The following is an 18,682-nucleotide window of genomic DNA, read 5'->3' on the forward strand; positions in this document are numbered from 1 at the left end:
AATCATTCGTCTTAGAATTAGATAAAACATCCAGGCTGCACATAGCGATTAGGTAAAACTACCTCATGGTAGTTTCCCACAAAGTAAGAGAAGACAGGTTGCTTTTGGCCTGTAGGTTAAAGTTTCACACTGAGTTGTTTATTTTCAGCCTGTTTAAATCCCCATACACACTGCCTCTTCTCTTTCTAGAAAGACCCCCTCCATTCCCAGCAAAGGGCATTAGAGCATTAAATTCACCTACGCCCGCCTGTAACAAGGTTTCCATCTTTGCCATCATGAGCTGAGTTCAACTAGGGGTGGGTGAGCAATCCCATTTGCTCAGGTTTGCCAATGCAGCAGTTCAAGAAATGGCCCAAACAAAAGGATACTGGCATTTTTTATATAAACATGGTGACAACCTAAGTTGCATTAATAGCAGACATGCAGAAGTAGCCATTAGTGTAATCCCATTACTAGGCTAATAGCATCTCAAACACTGCATCTTGCCTTCCTGTTGTGCTCCTGGTAGGTTTCTGGTCTGTAGCTAACTTCCTCATGGAGATCTGCAGTCACCTGGGAACAGGCAAGGAGGAACATGATCTATCAGGGCAGGCATCGGAGCCAGCTGAGCAGCAACCAAAAGCACCTGCACCGCGAGGAGGAGAGAAGTGGCAGTGGCTGGAGCCTCCCCCTGTGCAGGACACAGGCACCATCTGCCAACCTGCCATGGTACCTCAGCAGCTTTGCTTCTTGCCAGGTCCTCAGATTGAGGATGTTGCAGAGAGACTGCAAAGGCTTCTCTTGCCCTCAGGCTATTAGACCTTTTGCTGCTCGCCCACGCAGGCATCGGTGACACTGCCAGGGTGACCTTGTGCATGTCCAGACTGACTCCAGAGCTCTGGTGGCAAGGGAGAAAGGCACGGGGTGGTCTTCTGTCTCCTGCTGCTGAAGGGGAAGGCCCAGGGATGGCAGAAGAATGCTGCTGGCCAGCATCGGGTGTCACAGCAGGGCTTTTTTGTCATCCCAGGGACCTCTGAAGAAAAAAGCCTGACAAGCAAGGGTGAGATCCACCTGACAGAGTGGTAACAGGGCAACTCTGCCAGCAGGTTTATTAATCTGGTGAGGAGGTCTTTGAACCAGGTGTATCAGGGGAGGCTTACCAGGACTCGCAGCTCTTTTTCTGCCCTTATCAGATGTCCCTCAGCCTTTATCGTGATTTTCTCCCAGATGCGGGGCTTTGCCCTTGCCTCTTCCTTTCAGGCTGTTTCTCCAGCCTGCCGAGAAAGGCTTAAAAAAAACAAAATAAAAAAATAGAACCTAAGAGCACCCCCACGTTTCCACCGAAAGCCCCCTCCCGCCGTTCAATTATTTATCTTATGGCCACAGGCGACGTGACGAGGGGGGCGGTGCCCCCTGCGCTACCGGGGACCGTTCCCCCACGAACGCCCCAGCCCCGCCGGGGTCGAGCCCCAGCGGCTCCATGCCTCACCCGAGCCGGAGGGGCCGCCGCCGGACGGGTCCCGCCGACCGACACCCCCCTACATCCCCGGCGCCTTCCCCGCTCCCTCCCGGGCGGCGGCGGCGGGGCGGGAGCGCGGCGGTGGCGGCGCCCCCTAGCGGCCGCCGGGCCGCACCGCGCCTCAGCGCGGCTGTTGGGCGGGCCGCGCCGGGCCGGGCCGGGGCGTGAGGAGGCTGCGGCGAAAACGCGTTCCCCCCTCCCCAGCCCGCGGGTGGGTGTCGGCGATGAAATTCCCGGGCTCCGTCCTCGTCTCCCTCGTCCTCTTCGTGGCCGAGACGGCGGCCGCCCTGTGCCTGAGCGGGGCGTACCGGGCGGCGGGGGACCGCATGTGGCAGTGGCTGACGCTGCTCTTCGCTCTCCTGCCCTGCGCGCTGGTGCAGCTCAGCCTGGTCTTCATCCACCGCGATGTCAGCCGCGACCGCCCGCTGGTGCTGCTGCTGCACCTCCTGCAGCTCGGGCCCATCGTCAGGTCGGTGAGTTACCCCCCCCCCCCCACGTCCCCTCCCGCTCCCCCTTCCCGCTCCCCCTTCCCGCCTCCGGGGGGTCGCACCGGGCGCCCGGAGCAGCCCCGGCCTCTCTGTGCGCCGCTCCCGGGCGGCGGCGGTGGCGGCGGCTCCGCACCGGTGTTGGCCGCGGTCAGATCCTCCCCGGTCGCGTTTCTGGAGGGGCGGGAGGGATGACTTCCTTCGTAGAGGTCCCCGCAGCCAGGGGAGCGGCGCCGCCCGGCCCTCAGCGGGCGCCGGGCGATGGAGGAGGTGGGTGAAGCCCCTCCTGAGGGGCAGGTGCGGCCCTGGCCGGGGGGGGTGCAGAGCCCGCTCCCCCTCCCCGGCACCGTGTGCTGCCCTTGCTTGCTACCCGAGCGGCTCTTTGGAGATGGCTGTGGCTGTGCGCGGCTGGTTTGTCCACAACGCGTTACTCTGAGGTTACTTCCAAGAGAGAAAGGAAGCCTTCGCTCAGTTTGAAACAGCCATAGTGCTCATCCCATCTGTGCATCTTGGAAATACTACCAGTGCTTTCGGCCGGGCTCTTCTTGCCGCAAGTGAGCTTCTTGCCCCAAATTGCTTTGGAGATTTTTGTCAGCTTCAGTTCAACTTCTGACTGAAAATGTCCTTAGGAAAAACAAGCACACAGATGAAAAGTTACAGAGGTGCCTCAACCCCATGACAAAATATTTGCTGGGGGCTTTCGTTTCAAATTTACGTTCAAATCTCTTCCTTAAAAAGAAAGGGAATTAAATACAGCATCTCCGTAGTAAAGGCTAGGAGAAGTATCCCCAACTTCTTGAAATTCCTGGACAATGCGGAAAAGGAATATTTGTTCACACTAATAAGGGTAGAACAGTTTGGGTGTTACAAAACATCTTACATTTCAAAATCATTGAATTCCTCTATAACCATGGCTGGATTTTATTTTGTTGTTTAACTTACAGCTTAACAGTGAAGTTCTTCAAGAGCTCTCATTTTCTAAAAGCTGAGAACAAAATATGTCCACGTTCTTTGGAAAATAAGAGTGGAACCAAAGGCAAAGCAGCTAGCAAAATACAAACCATGTTCATGACTTTTGTCATTCTAAATCAATTTCTTGAGGTCAGACAAGGAAAGAATGTTGTGTAAAGCTGAAAGGTGTGAAGAAGCAAACAAAGGATGTGAGCAACAACAACAAATTAGAGGATTTTCTTTCTAATTATCTGGAAGAGACATAGACTTCTACTTTGACCTTAACCACCAAGCATGATTTCACTTTCTCTTTCTTACTCAACATCAAGTTTATCTGTTTTTTACAACACAAGTCTCATTTTGTGCAGAACACACTTTCTGCTGTGTTGGCGAGCTCCCAGCCGCAGTCGCTGCTGTAAAACGAGTGGGCACGCGGAAGCCTTCTCCTCTCCTCTCCTCTCCATGATACCGCAGCATAGGAGTCTGTCGCCAGCTTCTGCCTTTCTCAAAGATGTACAGACTTGGCATTTCCAGGAGGTCTGAAGATGTTCTGGAAGCGTTGCAGCATGCCTGTGCCACAGTCCCCACGGCATCATTTAGGCAGTACGAAGTGATGCATGTGAACTTCTCTCTAGACCCAGGATAACTGGAATTATAATTATAAAAGAGGGTATTACGTTCATGCCGTCTGAAAAACTTACTTCTTTCTAAAGGCTGGAAGGGCTCTACAAATTAAGAGGAAAAAATTCATAGAAAACAACCTCTCTTTAGATTCAGGGAAATGTGTCTATTTGTAGGATACAGTACGGAAGTGTGTGAAGGCAAAGTCTGAGATAGACATTAAAGGTCTTTTTTCTTTTTTTTTCCTTTTCCTTGTCTCCCTATCCACTGCTACTAAACATTGTTGTATCTGTCGGAAGAGGAAACCATTTGCTTCCCATCAGGTGTAGATCTGCTCTGTAGAAGTTGAAGTGTTTTCAGCAGATAAAATACCTTACCCTTTCCCTACTTTGCACAGGAGGCTTTCTGTCCTGGGTGGACTGGAACACGCACGAGTCGGCATCCCATCCTTTTAGGCAAACCACTGCTCCTTTGCATCAGAGAGTCCTGCTGCTGTCAGTCTCTGCTTCCCCAGCAGGAAGCTTCCCTCCGTCCCCCGCATTCGGTCTCTCTTACATCTCACTGGCACAGATTAGGTCAAGGAGGACACAGGGACAGTAGAGCCGCCCTAGGGTCTGTCTGTCTGCTTGCGGCATTGGAATGAAATGTTGGAGAGCCTTTAGGCTGTGTGAGATGGCATGCTTCAACAGAGGGCAGCCTGCTTCGGCTGGCTTTAAAAAAAGCTAACACTAACTTTTTATCCATCTCTGTTGGGTTTGTGACGTGATACAGGATAGTTCAGACTCCAGTACTATCTGTGCGCTGCTTTACCGACAGCCCATGTACATTGCGTGAGTTCTCTTCATCATCTTAAAAGTCAGACATTTTTATCCACTTTCTTTTTCCTTTAAGAAGTTAAGTTTGAATTTTGGGGAATGGTTTGAAAACATCTTGGCAGAGAAGGAGGGTATTTAGCTTTGCAAGCCGAATGATCCAGCCTATTTCTAATCCTCTGTGTGACAGGGGTGAAAAAAGTACATTCCCTTACAAAACCTTCTTGCATACCACCACCTTCCCAAAACACCCACGCTCCTCCTGTTCGGGAGGCACTCGCTGTCCTGCTGCTGCCACTGGAAGCACTAAAATTAGGAAGCATCCCTTTTCCTGGAGAGGACTTTTGCTGTACTGGGAGAGTACTGTTAATGCACCCTTTTTTAAAATTCCTTCTCCCACTCCTGAAGAGTTTCTCTATATATTTGGAGCAATTTGTAGAGTAGAAATCCTACCCTCCTGGGTGACCTGGCTCTGATCCTCAGGATGTAGGCATGCCGGAGACTCTTTAGAGAGTTGGCTGGAAGAAAGTGACTGCAGGTTTCTGGGCACCACAGGTGATTCCTGCAGCATTTCAGGTCAGTGCCACTCCTTGTGAGCACACTAATTTGTCTGGATGCTTAGAAAATATATTTGGATACTTTTTTTTTTTTTTAAAGGAGATTCATTTATCACATAATGTAAATTATTACATAAAAAAAATAACTTAAAATGATAGCCATTGTCAATGAGAGATTTAATACGTTTTTCTTTTCTTTAGAAAAGACCGTGATGAGCTTTTTGGCTTGTTATCGGCAGCTCCTGAGCCAAGGGCTGTCTCTTTGTTCCCTGTTCAGTTGGACGGCACCTGTAGCGCCGCCGTTGTCTTGAGGTTGTTGGTGCTGCTACAATTCCAATAAACAATAACTAGATGTATTTTTGCTAGTGTGCTGCTCTGCACTTAGGGACTTGTTCAAAATGCAAACAGCTCTTCGTGGAGGGTGCCAGAGAAACCCCTGTTAACCTGCTTGCTCTCTTCTATTCTGCAAGCCTTGAATAGGCCAGGAGCTGAAGTGAAGAGTGCACATTTCCAACAAACTGATTTAAACAGTCAGGGCTTACAGTCACAAGCAGGGTATTGTACCGTGCGTCTGCTGGATGCGGTGCTTCCTTACTATCTGATTTACTGAAGTGGCGTATCCAGGAGGGACTGGCGTGAACTTGGCGGTGCTTCCTTCTGATACCAGCTTCATGGAGAGGAAAGCTAAGTGACTGCTGGTGTCTTTGAAACTACTGTCCCTAGTGCTTTGTTAGCTGAATGCCAGCCTACAGGTTCTTCCTTACAAGGAATATGCAATTAGGAGATGACTCTGTCTGCAGGATGATGATCCTCTCTTGTGGGGAAAAAAATCGAAAGCCAATATAATAGGCCCCTATATATAACACTAATATCTGATTTCCTCATATTTTAATGGGGCAAGGATAGCAACAATAGTCTTTTTTTTTTTTTCTTAATGGGATTGGGCTTTGTTTCTCAAGGCATAAGGAGAAACAATTACATGTGTAGACAGCAGCAAAGCAGATAAGCAGATGCAGTAGGAAGTTTGCATCAAACTGCCAGAGGAGCTGCTGTTACAGTCAGTTAGATTCCGTGAGCTGCAGGAAGTAAAAAAAGAAACAAAAAGCCCCAAACCCCCGGAAAAACCAAACAACAACAACAAAAAATATTCCAAAGCAAAACAACTATAGGCTGAAATTATCAGAGTAATTAATGTTTTGGGCACCTAACTCTGCAGTTTGAAATCTAATAAGCTCTAATGGTGCAGATAATGCTTCAGTCCCATTGTGCAGAAGCATTGTCTCTCGTGGGTAATCTCTCGTTCCCAGTGACCTGCTTTATAGTTCAGAATAGAGTAGGTCTAAAAACCACTCTTCCTTGTAGGACTTTATTTGGCAGACCTTACTGTAGGAGATTCTGCTAGCTCTAAGCTTTACAACTGTTGATGCATCTCCCTCTTTTCCAGATGGGAAGAATATGCCTAGACCCTCTTCAGGCTTTTTTTTTTTTTTACTTTATTCTTGAGCAGATGTGTTAGGTGTCCAAGATGCGATGAACAGAAAGTCAGTGCAGATGGAAGGTAGAACAGTGAGTGAGGAACAAATCTTTGTCTGACACAGGTAAGTAAATCTGCAGGACTGATAAGTCTTTTGCACACTTCTCTAAAGAAAAGGAATTAGTCAAAATTGAGTCATTAGAGAAACCTGCTTTTACGTTTGCAGTGAGCATGTGTGGATAGGTCTCTCGAATAGACGTTTGCACTTGGAGTGCTTGGTGGCTGTGGGAAGTTCCCTGTTTTCATTGCCTGATCCCTCTTCACACCACCATTATTTTGCCTGTGTTTAAATCCCACACATCCATGATTAAGAGAGGGAATGAGATGCTTGCTCTCGCCAGGCGTATAAGGATAGGATTATTCCTCCTACTGACTGTGTAGAAGACTAATGTGTTGCTGCTGAATCACTCTTTGTAGGCACCATCAGGATTCTTGAAAAAGTATAGCTCTTCTCTCTGACAAGATTTGGCAGCAGGGGAGAAAGCAGCACCATCTTTTTCTTACCTTTTAACTTTCACTGTAGAGAGTAGATCTAACGCTTTTTTTCTTCAAAGTAATTTTAGTTCCTTCAGAGCCCGTACTGCAACTGTCATTGCTTTACGTGCAGTGAAACCAGCCAGCTGCCTGCCTTCTGCTGTTGATGCCGTATGAGGATCTGTGGAAAGGGCCCTAAACATCACTGCATTGCAGGAGGTGGATTGTGCATAAATTGGGATCTCCCAGTCCTGTTCTTCCAGAGCAGAGCAGGAATGAGCAGTGAGCAACCAGGGCTTCTGGGGAATTCCTTGTTCTGTAATGGAGTTTGTAACTCTGGAGGAAAACTGGCTTGCAGTCATCTTCTTGCATTGTCTTTTAGTTGTGTTTCATACTAAAAAAGAGCAAGCCAGTTCATTTAAAGACAACCTTTCTGAATGCACTTCATAGACAAAGTTGTAACACAGCACAGGTACGTGACGTGAATTGATTCTTCAAGTGTCTATGCCTCTCTTATAATTTATGACTTAAACATTTAGATTGGTGGTCTTTCTTTCTAGTGTATCAGCTGCCGGTCTGCTCCTGTTAGAAGCTGTTGCTTGGGCAGTGGCATCAACTAGAGCACTGAGTACATTTGTTATTGGCCCCAGAAAGCATGATCTCCAGAGACACTCTTGCATGGGATGGGCAGGGCTCAGAAGAAGATGGGCATCATTACTGATGTCATCTGAGTGCTTGTACATACCATTTTTATTGCTCTGTTTTACTGGTCAGTCCCCTTTGGCCCTAAGGTTTGCTCATCAGACCATTCATTTCACATTGCGTTTGCTTTTCTATATGGACATAAAATTTCCCATTACAAACAATATACTGCTACTTAATACCTAGCTAATAAATACAAATCAAATGCTTGCTCCAAAATCCAACATCTTGTTGATTATAATATTTCCTATAGTTAGTAGTTTATGAATCTTATAATCTCTTTTATGAGATTACTACATATCTGTTCGATGGGTCCCTAGATTATACCTGCTTCTAATCACACACGGCAAGGGTTCAGAGGCTGATGCCGAGATCTCATTTTCCGTAATAGCTTCAGACTTGCCCTTAGCTCATGATGAATAGATGGCTATGAATACTAAGCGAGACAAAAATGTTCTGGGATCTTTCTTTTGGAATAAAATCAATTTGTTGCTTTCAAAATCTCTGTTAACTTCATAGGCTGTTGTGCTTTATTAATTTTTCACACTTTATTTTTGGCTGTGTGGATTCTTTCACATGGAACAAAGCTGGCAGGGACTGAAAAGATTAACAAGGGGAAAATAGAAAGTCACCACTGTGAATGGAGCCTCCAGCACACCAGGCACTTCAAATAGCTTTAGCGATAATAGTAGCTGAAGCCTAGTGAATCAAGAATAGTACTACAGGATCCTAAAACTTCTCTCCATCTAGAGAAAGTGAAATTTGCTAGTAGTCCCGTTAGGGGAAAAAATGAAATCGAGTTTATTAAAACAAAAGTCAGTATGCTTTTATTTGCATTTCTGTCAGTGCTGCTTTACGGTTTGGTGTGTGAGCTTTGTGCTAAAAGGCTCTGTTAGACTCTGACTTGGCAATTGTTGAAAAAAAATCAAGCTGAGAAGGAAATGGGAATTCAAAGTCTCAGACAAGCATAGTTGCGTGCTTTGTGATCGTGAGATAACTTTAAATAGAAGATAAGCCTTATTTGTACATTACAAAAACTTACTGGCCAAATCTGACCTGTCAGAGACTTGGAAATGCTGCATTCCCGCGAGTATTACCCACAGAGGCAACCAGGTGGAGGAGCTGAACCCCAGCAGGCACTACAGAAGGAAAGGAGACAGCTCAGTCCTCATCAGAGCATGATACCTAAACAAGAAGAAGATACCGTGCGTGTCGGGCCACAGGAGGAGATGTGACCAGAGCTGGTGCCACACATCGTCCTTGCAGTGGGGGTTTCTCTTCCCTGAGCTTCTCTCTGGGCTGGAAGCCAGCCCTCACCAGTCCTGTTGCTCACGCTACAATTGTTTTTCTTCTTGAAGCCTGTACCAGTGTTAGACATAAAAGAGAAAACAAGTTGTGTCTGCACTGGATTTGGGCTTTTGGGGATTTTATTTTTCAGTAGTCAATGCTATTTATCCTTTATGGTCCTGCTGTATGTGGACTCCTCCACAGCAGGCCCTGTATTTTTAGGTCCCTTATGCAATGTGACAGAAATAGTATTTTTTTCCTCTCTCTTCCTTCCCTTTCAGCTTGTGACTTCATCTGTACCTCAGTAGATCCTTGCTTGGTATTACTTCCCAGAAAAGGTTGACTGCTCCCCTTTGTGTTTTGGGTCCTGCTTGATGCCCAGTCACACCCTTGACACCTTGATACTCAAGCAAGTCTCTTAGAATAGTTTTTCTAAATTTTTTGGCAAACTGAAAATAGGCATTGGAAGGAATTTTTAGAAACTTTCCTTTCATAAATATGTCTGAGGCTATATTATCTTCTTTAACACTCAAGGAGAAAACTTGTCTTCGTTGCTACAGCATTTGCCGCTGTCAACTCCTTTAATCCTTTTCCGTACCCTCCCAAATGTGTGGATTATTCTCTGTGCATGGGTAGAGGCAGCGTGTATTACAACAATATGTAACTTATGAATAGAAATGTATGTTCTGACACCACTTTTTCCTTTGGAAGTTACTCTGTGGTAAGTTAGACCTACATAAGCAAGAGGGTTTGGTTTGACTCTGTTTAAAGTACAAAGAACTGTAGTAACTGGAAACTCTGCATCTTCTTATTTAGAATATTTTTGCAAGATTGTGTTGAATATTCGTTAAACAACGCAATAAACGTAAGCAAACATAAGGGGTAAAGCTCCTATTTCTCTGTCTTTTTAAAAAATGTTAATATTCAGAGTTGTGAGGCTCTAAACTGCTTGTTCTTGTTATTGCTGCTAGGGCTTCTTATTTGTGTTTTGGGACCGTTGCTTGGTAAAGCAAGGATTAGAGTCCAGCTGTTTGAGTCCGCTCGTACCCTGAGATGCTCTCCGATGCCTTGATGTTGTTTGTTTAAGGCAAAGGTATGAGAGCAGGTTTTATTGCCCTGTCACAGATGTACAGATTTCAAGAGAAAGATGTGAGAATCAAAGAAACTCTTCCAACTTGGGTCCTGAGCTGAAAGCCTATGAACATTGTAGTGGATGAGTAATTTAAGGACTTTAATAGGACAGCAGCGAGCAAGGGCTGTTCATAGGAAACAACTAAACCGCCTCCTGTGTCTGAGTACTACAAGCAGCCCAAAGGGCACTGCCAGATTCTTGCCCTCTAGTCACATGTAGTTTGTGTTTTAAAGGGTGAAATATGTCACATTCCAAATTTACCAAGAGGAGAAAACATACAGGCTTTGATCTGTGAACAAATAATTTAGTATGTGATGACTTAAAATACTAAGGAGTGGGAAGACCTATGCTTTTCTTTCTTTTTTTTTTTCCCTGTTATTGTATTTACTGATTTGCTTGTAGGTGTGTGGAAGTCTTTTACATTTACTTCCGTGCTGGTAGAGTTGAAGAGCCCTATGTCAGCATCACGAAGAAGAGGCAGATGCCCAAGGATGGGTACTCGGAAGAAATTGAGAAGGAAGTGGGTCAGGCTGAAGGCAAGCTGTGTACGCACAGGTCTGCGTTCAGCAGGGCATCTGTGATCCAGGCATTCCTGGGCTCAGCACCCCAGCTCACGCTCCAGCTCTACATCTGTGTCCTGCAGCAGGAGATCACGGCTGCCAGAAGTAGGTAGAGCTGTTGTTATCACCTCCATGTTTTGGTGGGAGGGAGAGGAGAAGGGTCAGCAGTCAGATTTAGCTGCCCTGGACGAGAACCAAACATATTAACAATGGGTTTCATCTCTCTGACAGCTTTTGATGGTGATGTTGCTCTCAAGTTTATCTATACCATCATGTTTTAGACTATGACGCTTCCTGTAGCTGCTTGGGTTGCTATAAAAACATTAATTTGATAAGTGGCCATTATGGTATGAGAGGGAGGCAGCTGGACAGACTAAGGAAGAGGGAAAAAAAAATTTGCCTCTGTTCCATTTGGGTTTTTGAGCAAACTTTCTGGAAAATTCCTTGGGGTACAGTGCAGAGCATATTTTGCCATGCTGCACTAAAGAAGAACTGCATTCTTTTAGGAATGCAGTTTCAAATATGGACCGAAGACGTGAACTGTCTTTACTTGTACCAGACTCTGAATTTGGAATCAAAAGGCAGGACTCAATAAGGTGGTATGCAAATGTGGCCATCTCATCTCTGGACACAAGCTGTTAAGCCTTCACCAAGCAGTGATACACCACATGGACTTACCAGGACACATCCCTCTTTACCGTGGGACTCTGCATTTTGCTCCATGATATGCTCTAGCTCCTTGAAAAAAAAGTCTTGATTTGCTGGCTGGCTGCTAAATGAAGAACCTACTCCAGCCGGTCATAGGACACCAGCTTTTTGGTTTAAGGACTTTGGCACCTGTGTGAACTAGAGGTGTGTTTCCACTGAAATACCCAATAGCTTTTGTTATATCTCCAAGGCCCTGAGAGGCCAGGGATTTTTACCAGCTTCACAGCCAGGCAGGCTGAGGCTGGGGTGACACTGTAGGAATCTGAATGCTTTCTTCATTTCTGGTGCCTTGGTTGGCAGTGTACCAAGGTAAGGAACTAAGATTGGTTTTTTTTGGAGAAGCCTTTATAATAACGTCAGTGTTCTCCCCTCAACTCAGGGAATGGAAAACTTTAGCATGCCAAAGGGCAAGTCAGCACATAAGGATATTACAAAAGGTTAAGGTCTTTATACAAAAGTACTCGTTGAAGGTCATAGCAGTAGTTACTTGAAAGACATTGTTCCTGACAGTTCGTGAGTACTTCACGGCCAAGGTAGGCGCTTTGAATACCCATGGCATTTGTGACATGGGATGCGAACAAAGCAGCTGAATCCTTTGCTGAGCAGTGCAATTAGCAAAATTTCCAGTCACCTTGCTGCAGATGGCATTTGCTTGAGAAAGGTCACCTTTTTATTGTATTTCTTGTATTACTCGTGTTGACCTTACTGGTCATGATTGCCAAGGAGAAGCGCTGTATTCCAGATGATCAGTGAATTGCAAATTTAATAACGGTTTGTAACTCCCTATTAATTCTGACTTTTATCAGTCACTGCCGAGGTAAATTCTGACTCACAGACTGGTAAGTGACGTTCTGCGGGTGAAGTTAAACAACCAGAGATAAACTGGCTCACCAGGGAGTGCAGTGAACCCCCCACCAGCAAATGCAGTAGTTGTCTCGTGTCTCCCAGAGGCCATCTGCATAACAGGTGCAATTCTGAAAACATAGAAATCAAAAGGAAAAAAAAAGGTTTTGGCTTTTTTCTTTAATCAGTGATTTAGGAACAATGGCAATATCTATTAGAGTTCATTTATCAGAAAAACAAGAGTCCTAACCATATTCCTCTTGTGTGTACTTATATTCTGAAATACTGAAACTTTCTGCAGTCTCTTTAGCCCGCTTATTTCTGCAGTAATACCTTTTGTCCACCAGTATTATTCAGCCTCCAGAATAAACAGGAATGATGCAGAATGCAGTTTCAGCTTGTTTGTTGTGTGTACATGGGGAATCACATGTATAGGGACAGGACTTCAACCTTTTGATCTTGCAGCATCATCAAAGTAATTTAACAGCTAGTACGGCTATTCCACACTTCAGATCTCTTCAACCTACCTGTTCTTTGACACTGGTCCTCCAAACTGCACACTCTTTTCCATTTGTCTCTGTCATAATTATCACTCTTTTCTTGTATTTTTATTTCCATGTTCTTTTTGTTTTGTCTCCACATCAGTCTCTTATTTTTCTGGATTCCTACGCTACCCTGTCTGTTGTTCTTTGTAAATTCTGCTTGGTCCATGGTAATGAGGTCAGTGTCACCTGTGAACGTAAAGCTGTTTGCCATCATGCTACATAGCATGGTTTGTCCCTTTCAGATCTGTTTGAAACTCGTTATTGCTTCCAGTATTGAAGTGAACAGTTCTGGAAAGAGTGTGTATCCTTGCCTAGCCCTTTGTCAACCAGATCCATGCTGCATCTGTTTTCTGTATTTCGTGGCATTCATTAATTTCTCTGGATGTTTTCTTCTGGATGATCGGATTCTTGCCAGTGTCTGGCATTCTCCAAAACTGTCATTTTACTGTCTGCCAAGAGTGTAAGGTCAAGAGAACTAAAGAGTTGCAAAAGCAGGAGACAAAGCCTCTAGGTTAGTGATGAAAGACATGAAGCTTCAGTGACTGTTTAGCATGAAATGCTAAATGAAATGTTGCTGGATGAAATGCAACATTGGAAACCCACATGTAATAGCCTAATCTGAGTCCTAGTGCTAGCCATTCAGCTCTTTCTTCGGTTACAGTGTAACTGGGAAGAAGTTTATAACCTGTTACGGTATGAAATGCCCAGTCTGACTTTGTAATTGCCACTCCTAGAACAGACACTGAGGTCTCTCTTGTCCATTTGGGCTTCGCCCTGTACTAAATGCTTCAGCATCTGCCAGTATCATGCGTTGCCTTAGAACCAGCTCTAACCTTGGTTGGAAGAGGTGGCCAACATCAGGCTCTGGTCCACTTACACGCTGTTGGGCAGCTATCCAGACCTCTTCAGTTAGGTAGGACCACCTGGTACTTCTCCACCTGGTAGAGCACAAGGCCAGGGGGTGCCAAAAAGACCTGAGTTAGCATTAATTACAAAACCAGCTAGTTGGAGGTGGGCGATGTATGACTTGGCCTCTTGCCCTTGAAAAAGGGCCTGTTGTCAGTGTGCAATATTGAATGCAGAAGATCCTCTTCCATCAATGGAGGAGTACCTCTTTTGAAGGCTTGAGTTTTTAAGACAAGTTTGAGATTAATATAGAATTCTTAAAATGAAATTGGATAATAAGATGAATGTCTAAGCCTATCAAAGCAGAAAGCAAGCAGAGTTCCAGGATAGCAGCACCCTGTCCCCAGTGAGTAGGGTTTTTTGTTTCCTTGACTCTGAGAATGTTCTTTTCCTTCATTAGCTGATGGAAGTTATTTGTTCTTTCACAGCTCTAGAGCCAGCTCAAAACTACAGGAAAGATTTTGTAAAGAGCCATAGGATATCAAGTGGTATTCTTGACTGCACTCACTTGCTCTTCTGCTTTCAGCCAATGTTTTCGGAGATACAATGTTTAAAAAGTCTCAGATCAAGTACAGTGCTTTAAGAAAGAAGTTTAAAAACACACATTAAAAATATAAGTGTTAAACAAGCAAATACATAACCATTTCCAGAGAATATACGCACCACCAAACTGGCATGTAAAAATTACCATATAAAATGGCAAATGTTTTTCAGCTTACTGAGTGCTATTGGAAATTTAGATATAAAGGATTAATTAATTCATTTGTAAAGGAATTCAGAGGTGTTTGGGGATTGGGGTGTGAGAGAGGTTAGCTAAAATGATAGAGAAAATCCTGTTAGAAAGTTGTTAGAGATCATAAAATACACTCGTTTCTTTCAAAATCATGCTCAGAAATTAGTAACTTCCATTAGGGGAAAAAGAACCAACCAAACAAAAAAAACCCTTACAGTCATGGCTAAATAGCTATAGGAAAGCAGGGAATCCAGTCCATTTGTAGGATATTGACACATAAACTAATTGAAGGCTCCAGAAAGCACTGGTTGCTAAGCATTGCAACAGTAATTGACATAATCAAGAACTCCCAGCTCTGAGTATTTTGTTTTATCTGATGCAATATAGTGCCCTGAAGCACGACCAGCTAGCTTGGTTAGTTTCGTTGAAAGAAAACAACTGAGTCATTTTTACTGTGCTTAACTAATTTGCATTTGAAGAGTTCCTTGCATGGATAAAGTGCTAAGATTGAAATGAAAAGTACTGATTGGAGGTGCCAAAAATTAGTCCCCTAAATCAGCTATTCAGCGTATTGGTAAAAATTGTGAAGAAAGGCTGCAAATGCTAACAAAACCGTGGGCAGTTAGCATTTCTCTATGGCATATTCCTATGCTGTGCCTAAGGTACTTCTCTATGAATGCTTATTCTATGCATCCAGGGTTCTTATACATCAGTACCTACTTAATGTACCAAGACAAGACGCCCTCCTCCAGGGCCAGAAAAGCTTTGCCCCTGCTGCGTCTGGAGGGGAGGCCAGGTAACCACTTGGCCTCTGCCTTTACTTTCTGCAGGATTTAAATGCCATGCAACTTTCACTTGAGTGATTCTGGGAAGGTGAGGGATACAGAAAGTTCATCTGAATTTAAAGGCATTTTTAAAAGCAGGTTTTTAAAATTATATAGGTACGTGTATAAGCCAATAGATGTATAGGAAAATACAATGTAGACAGGTGATCACATCTGTCTACACAGGCAGAAAAAGTGCAGATGGTTCTGGGTTTCAATTGCCTTGGCTTTCGATTTGGAGCTCCATCACGGAACTCTTCTGTGAGCTTAGGCAATTTGCTTCGACGTAGAACTTCACAATCACTGAGGTATCTGCATGCCTAAATAACTCCAAAATTTCAACTTCTCTTTTGCAGTTTTTCATCTGTACAGAGGGGGAGTAGCATCTTGGTGCCTTGTGGAGTACTCCGAGAGCCTGAGAGCAACTTGGATACACTTACGACTGAGCTGTATAATTAGCAAAGACAGTACATGCATGAACAGCCCTGGGTGGAGGGAGGAGGGAGAGACACCTGTGACTGTTAAGTGCCTTTTTTTCTTTCTAGCTACTTGGAAAAGTAATAAATCAAGACCAGAATAGGCGGCAGGGGTAGTGTAAAAACCCAGAAGTGTATAGGAGGAATGGCTTTTTTTTGGCATTACACCCTGCTGGGAATCCCCAGAAGTACCATGAAGACAACTACATCTGCACTACCCTTGCAATGTCTTTAACTTCTGCTAAGCTGAAAGTCCTGATCTGTGTTTTCTCTTTGCAGGTATTTTTATGGTCCTTTCTCTCCTGTCCATTGTATATGGGGCCTTACGCTGCAACATCCTAGCTATTAAGATTAAGTATGATGATTATGACATCAGCGTGAAACCAGCTGCCTACCTCTGCATATTCATGTGGAGAAGCTTTGAGATCGCTACGCGAGTTACAGTGTTGGTCCTTTTCAGTTCAGTCCTTCAAATCTGGATTCTCCCCGTTGTGCTCGTGAATTTCTTTGGTTTTTTCTTCTACCCATGGATTCTCTTCTGGCAAAGCAAGTCCCCATTTCCCGAGAACATAGAGAAGGCATTGAGCAGGGTCGGCACCACCATCGTCTTGTGCCTTCTCACCTTCTTGTATGCTGGCATTAACATGTTCTGCTGGTCGGCAGTGCAGGTGAAGCTCAATGATCCTGACTTAATTAACAAATCCCAAAACTGGTACCGACTGACAGTGTATTACATGTTGCGATTCATCGAGAACGCGTTCCTCCTGCTGATGTGGTACATCTATAAAACTGATGTCTACCTGTATGTCTGCGCCCCGTTGTTGGTCTTGCAGCTCCTGATAAGTTACTGCATGGCTGTCCTCTTCATGTTGGTGTTCTACCAGTTTTGCCACCCATGCAAAAAGCTTTTCTCATCCAGCATTTCCGAAGGTTTGCTGTCCTGTTTCAAGTTCCTCTGCTTTATTTGCAAGCCTCCCACATCCACCATACTGACAGACAAGGCGGAGGTGATATGTCCTGAAAATATTGATGAAGTACGGAGCAGTAGCAAGACAATAGATTCTCAAAAGGGGATTTCTCATCAAAGTGTTTCTTCCAATGCCTAATACAACTGGAAGCAAGTAGGTGCCTTTGGAAGGTGGCAGATCACCTGCTGGGAACGTTGTGTATATTGGACATAGTGTCTTGTGGATGCGATTTCTTTCTTGCAGGTGCAGCGCTGCACGACAACTGACAAGCGCATCTTTGTGGAAAACTTAGTGTCTGAGTATGTGTATCTGATGTGCGTTTGTACATGGAGAGCAATCATTGTTTGGAGACTTCTGTTTCAGAGTTTTTTGCACATAGGTTTATTATCACATGCGTATTTTGAAATCATTATAGGAGACATCCTTCAAAAACTGGCCTGATGCTCATCTTACTCAGGAAATCTGAGGATGGAAGGAAATGCATTTTATTTCAGATAGGATGTCATTATAGCATGCCACCCTAGCATGGAAACAGGGCATAGACCTTGACTATACATAATGACTGTAGCTGTGGTCTGCTTTGATCAAATTGCAGTTTTTTACACTCTAATCAGTGTAATAAGATAATACTTCTCTCTGTGGTATTAGAATTGGACTTCTACAATGCACTGTAGTCTGGGTTACCGAGAAACAGACAATTAGCCAGCACTAATACTGAAATGTGACTGTTACTGAGAGCGGACAGAGGGCTATTTGTTTTGCACTGTTTTACCCTTCATATTTGCTGCTTGTTAGTAAGGGTATTAAATTTAACACATTAATTGTGATGTTCTGAAATAGCTCGTTTTTCTGACTTCATCATTTATCTAATTCTTTGTGATGTTCTGCTATTAGGGTGGTGTTCACTTTCTATATCTAGAGGTTGGGCAGATAGTGTGAACTAATCATGTAGGTGCTCTCCAGAGCACATCTCCAGGGAGTAATTGAACCCATTGTAAAATGTGCTCTAAGGGCAGGTGATACGAATCGTTCTCTGGAGACCTATTACTCAGTGTTAACCAGATGCCTTGACAATTAGTTTTGACTATCCGTCTCCCTTTTAGATGGCTGAAGTTAAGAGGTGATGAGCACTACCCTGATTGTCAGGGGGTTTGTAGTACACCAACCAGGCAGCTCAGTGACTTGTTACATGGGGACAGAAGACACTGAGTCCTTCTTTTTGAGGCGGTGATACGTTATCGTTAGTTTAATATCAGTAGTTCAAAACCCTCTGACTACCTCAGAACTACCACAGGCTTGAAATCAGAAAGAGATAAATGGAAGTCGTTGACTTTTTCTTCTATGCACTATATCACCACAAATAAAAGTATCTATCTCAGTGTTTTACAAGTTGCTGAGAAAGCTTTAGCAGATGAATACCCAAGAATTTAGTGGAAATACACAAAAACAACTGTCTTCTCAAAAATTAAGTGAAAGCTTCTTGCACTTTATTTGCTTAGCACCTTGCATTTCTTTTGAGTATTAGACATTATGGCTGCTAGTGGAAACAAATAACTCATAACCCAAAGCACCTCCTAGTGTCCTAAGCTTAATCTCCATCCTGTCACCATGGAGGATGTGAAGTTCTTCAGTAGGGATGACATCAGCATCATTGTATTAGAAGTGTCTCAAGTTTGGGTCACTTATAATGAAATATGTCACATGCAATGCTGCAAAGAGCTAAGGTGCTTTTATTTTTTTCTTTACTGCACTGTAAATAAACGTCTTCATACTTCAGTTTTATAATGGAATTATGTTTTTTACTTTGCCTAATATGTATCTCTGTGTGCTATGTGTATGTAGATCTCATTAAATTATTGGGGTGGGTAGTAATGGGAATTTTTGTCCTGAGCTTGCCATGGGAATGTACCTCACCTATCTGGGGAAGACACGAAACATCTCGGTTCTAATTTCTCTCTCTGAGGAGCATAGAATAGTGAAGTGACTCCCTGAAGACACTATAGTATTTCTCTGCACTTCTGTATGTGGAAGTACAGTGTAGTATTTCTCTGTACTTTTTTGGATGT

The 18,682-nt window shown here is 44.2% G+C and overlaps 1 protein-coding gene across 2 annotated transcripts; it reads left to right on the forward strand.

The window, feature by feature from the left end:
• The first annotated feature begins 1,631 nt into the window (after positions 1–1,631).
• On the forward strand, positions 1,632–18,406 carry XK (X-linked Kx blood group antigen, Kell and VPS13A binding protein). 2 transcript variants are annotated; one of them, XM_054208619.1, is made up of 3 exons: positions 1,632–1,967; positions 10,456–10,718; positions 15,928–18,406. In XM_054208619.1, exons 1-3 carry the CDS (start codon positions 1,723–1,725, stop codon positions 16,752–16,754), a joined length of 1,335 nt encoding a protein of 444 aa, XP_054064594.1. In that variant the 5' UTR covers positions 1,632–1,722; the 3' UTR covers positions 16,755–18,406. The 2 variants fall into 2 exon arrangements, with proteins under 2 accessions (XP_054064594.1, XP_054064602.1); XM_054208627.1 differs by having other exon boundaries at positions 1,756–1,971.
• The last annotated feature ends 276 nt before the right edge of the window (positions 18,407–18,682 follow it).

The sequence above is a fragment of the Rissa tridactyla genome, chromosome 1 (genome assembly GCF_028500815.1).
Source record: "Rissa tridactyla isolate bRisTri1 chromosome 1, bRisTri1.patW.cur.20221130, whole genome shotgun sequence".
NCBI classification, from domain to species: Eukaryota; Metazoa; Chordata; class Aves; order Charadriiformes; family Laridae; genus Rissa; species Rissa tridactyla.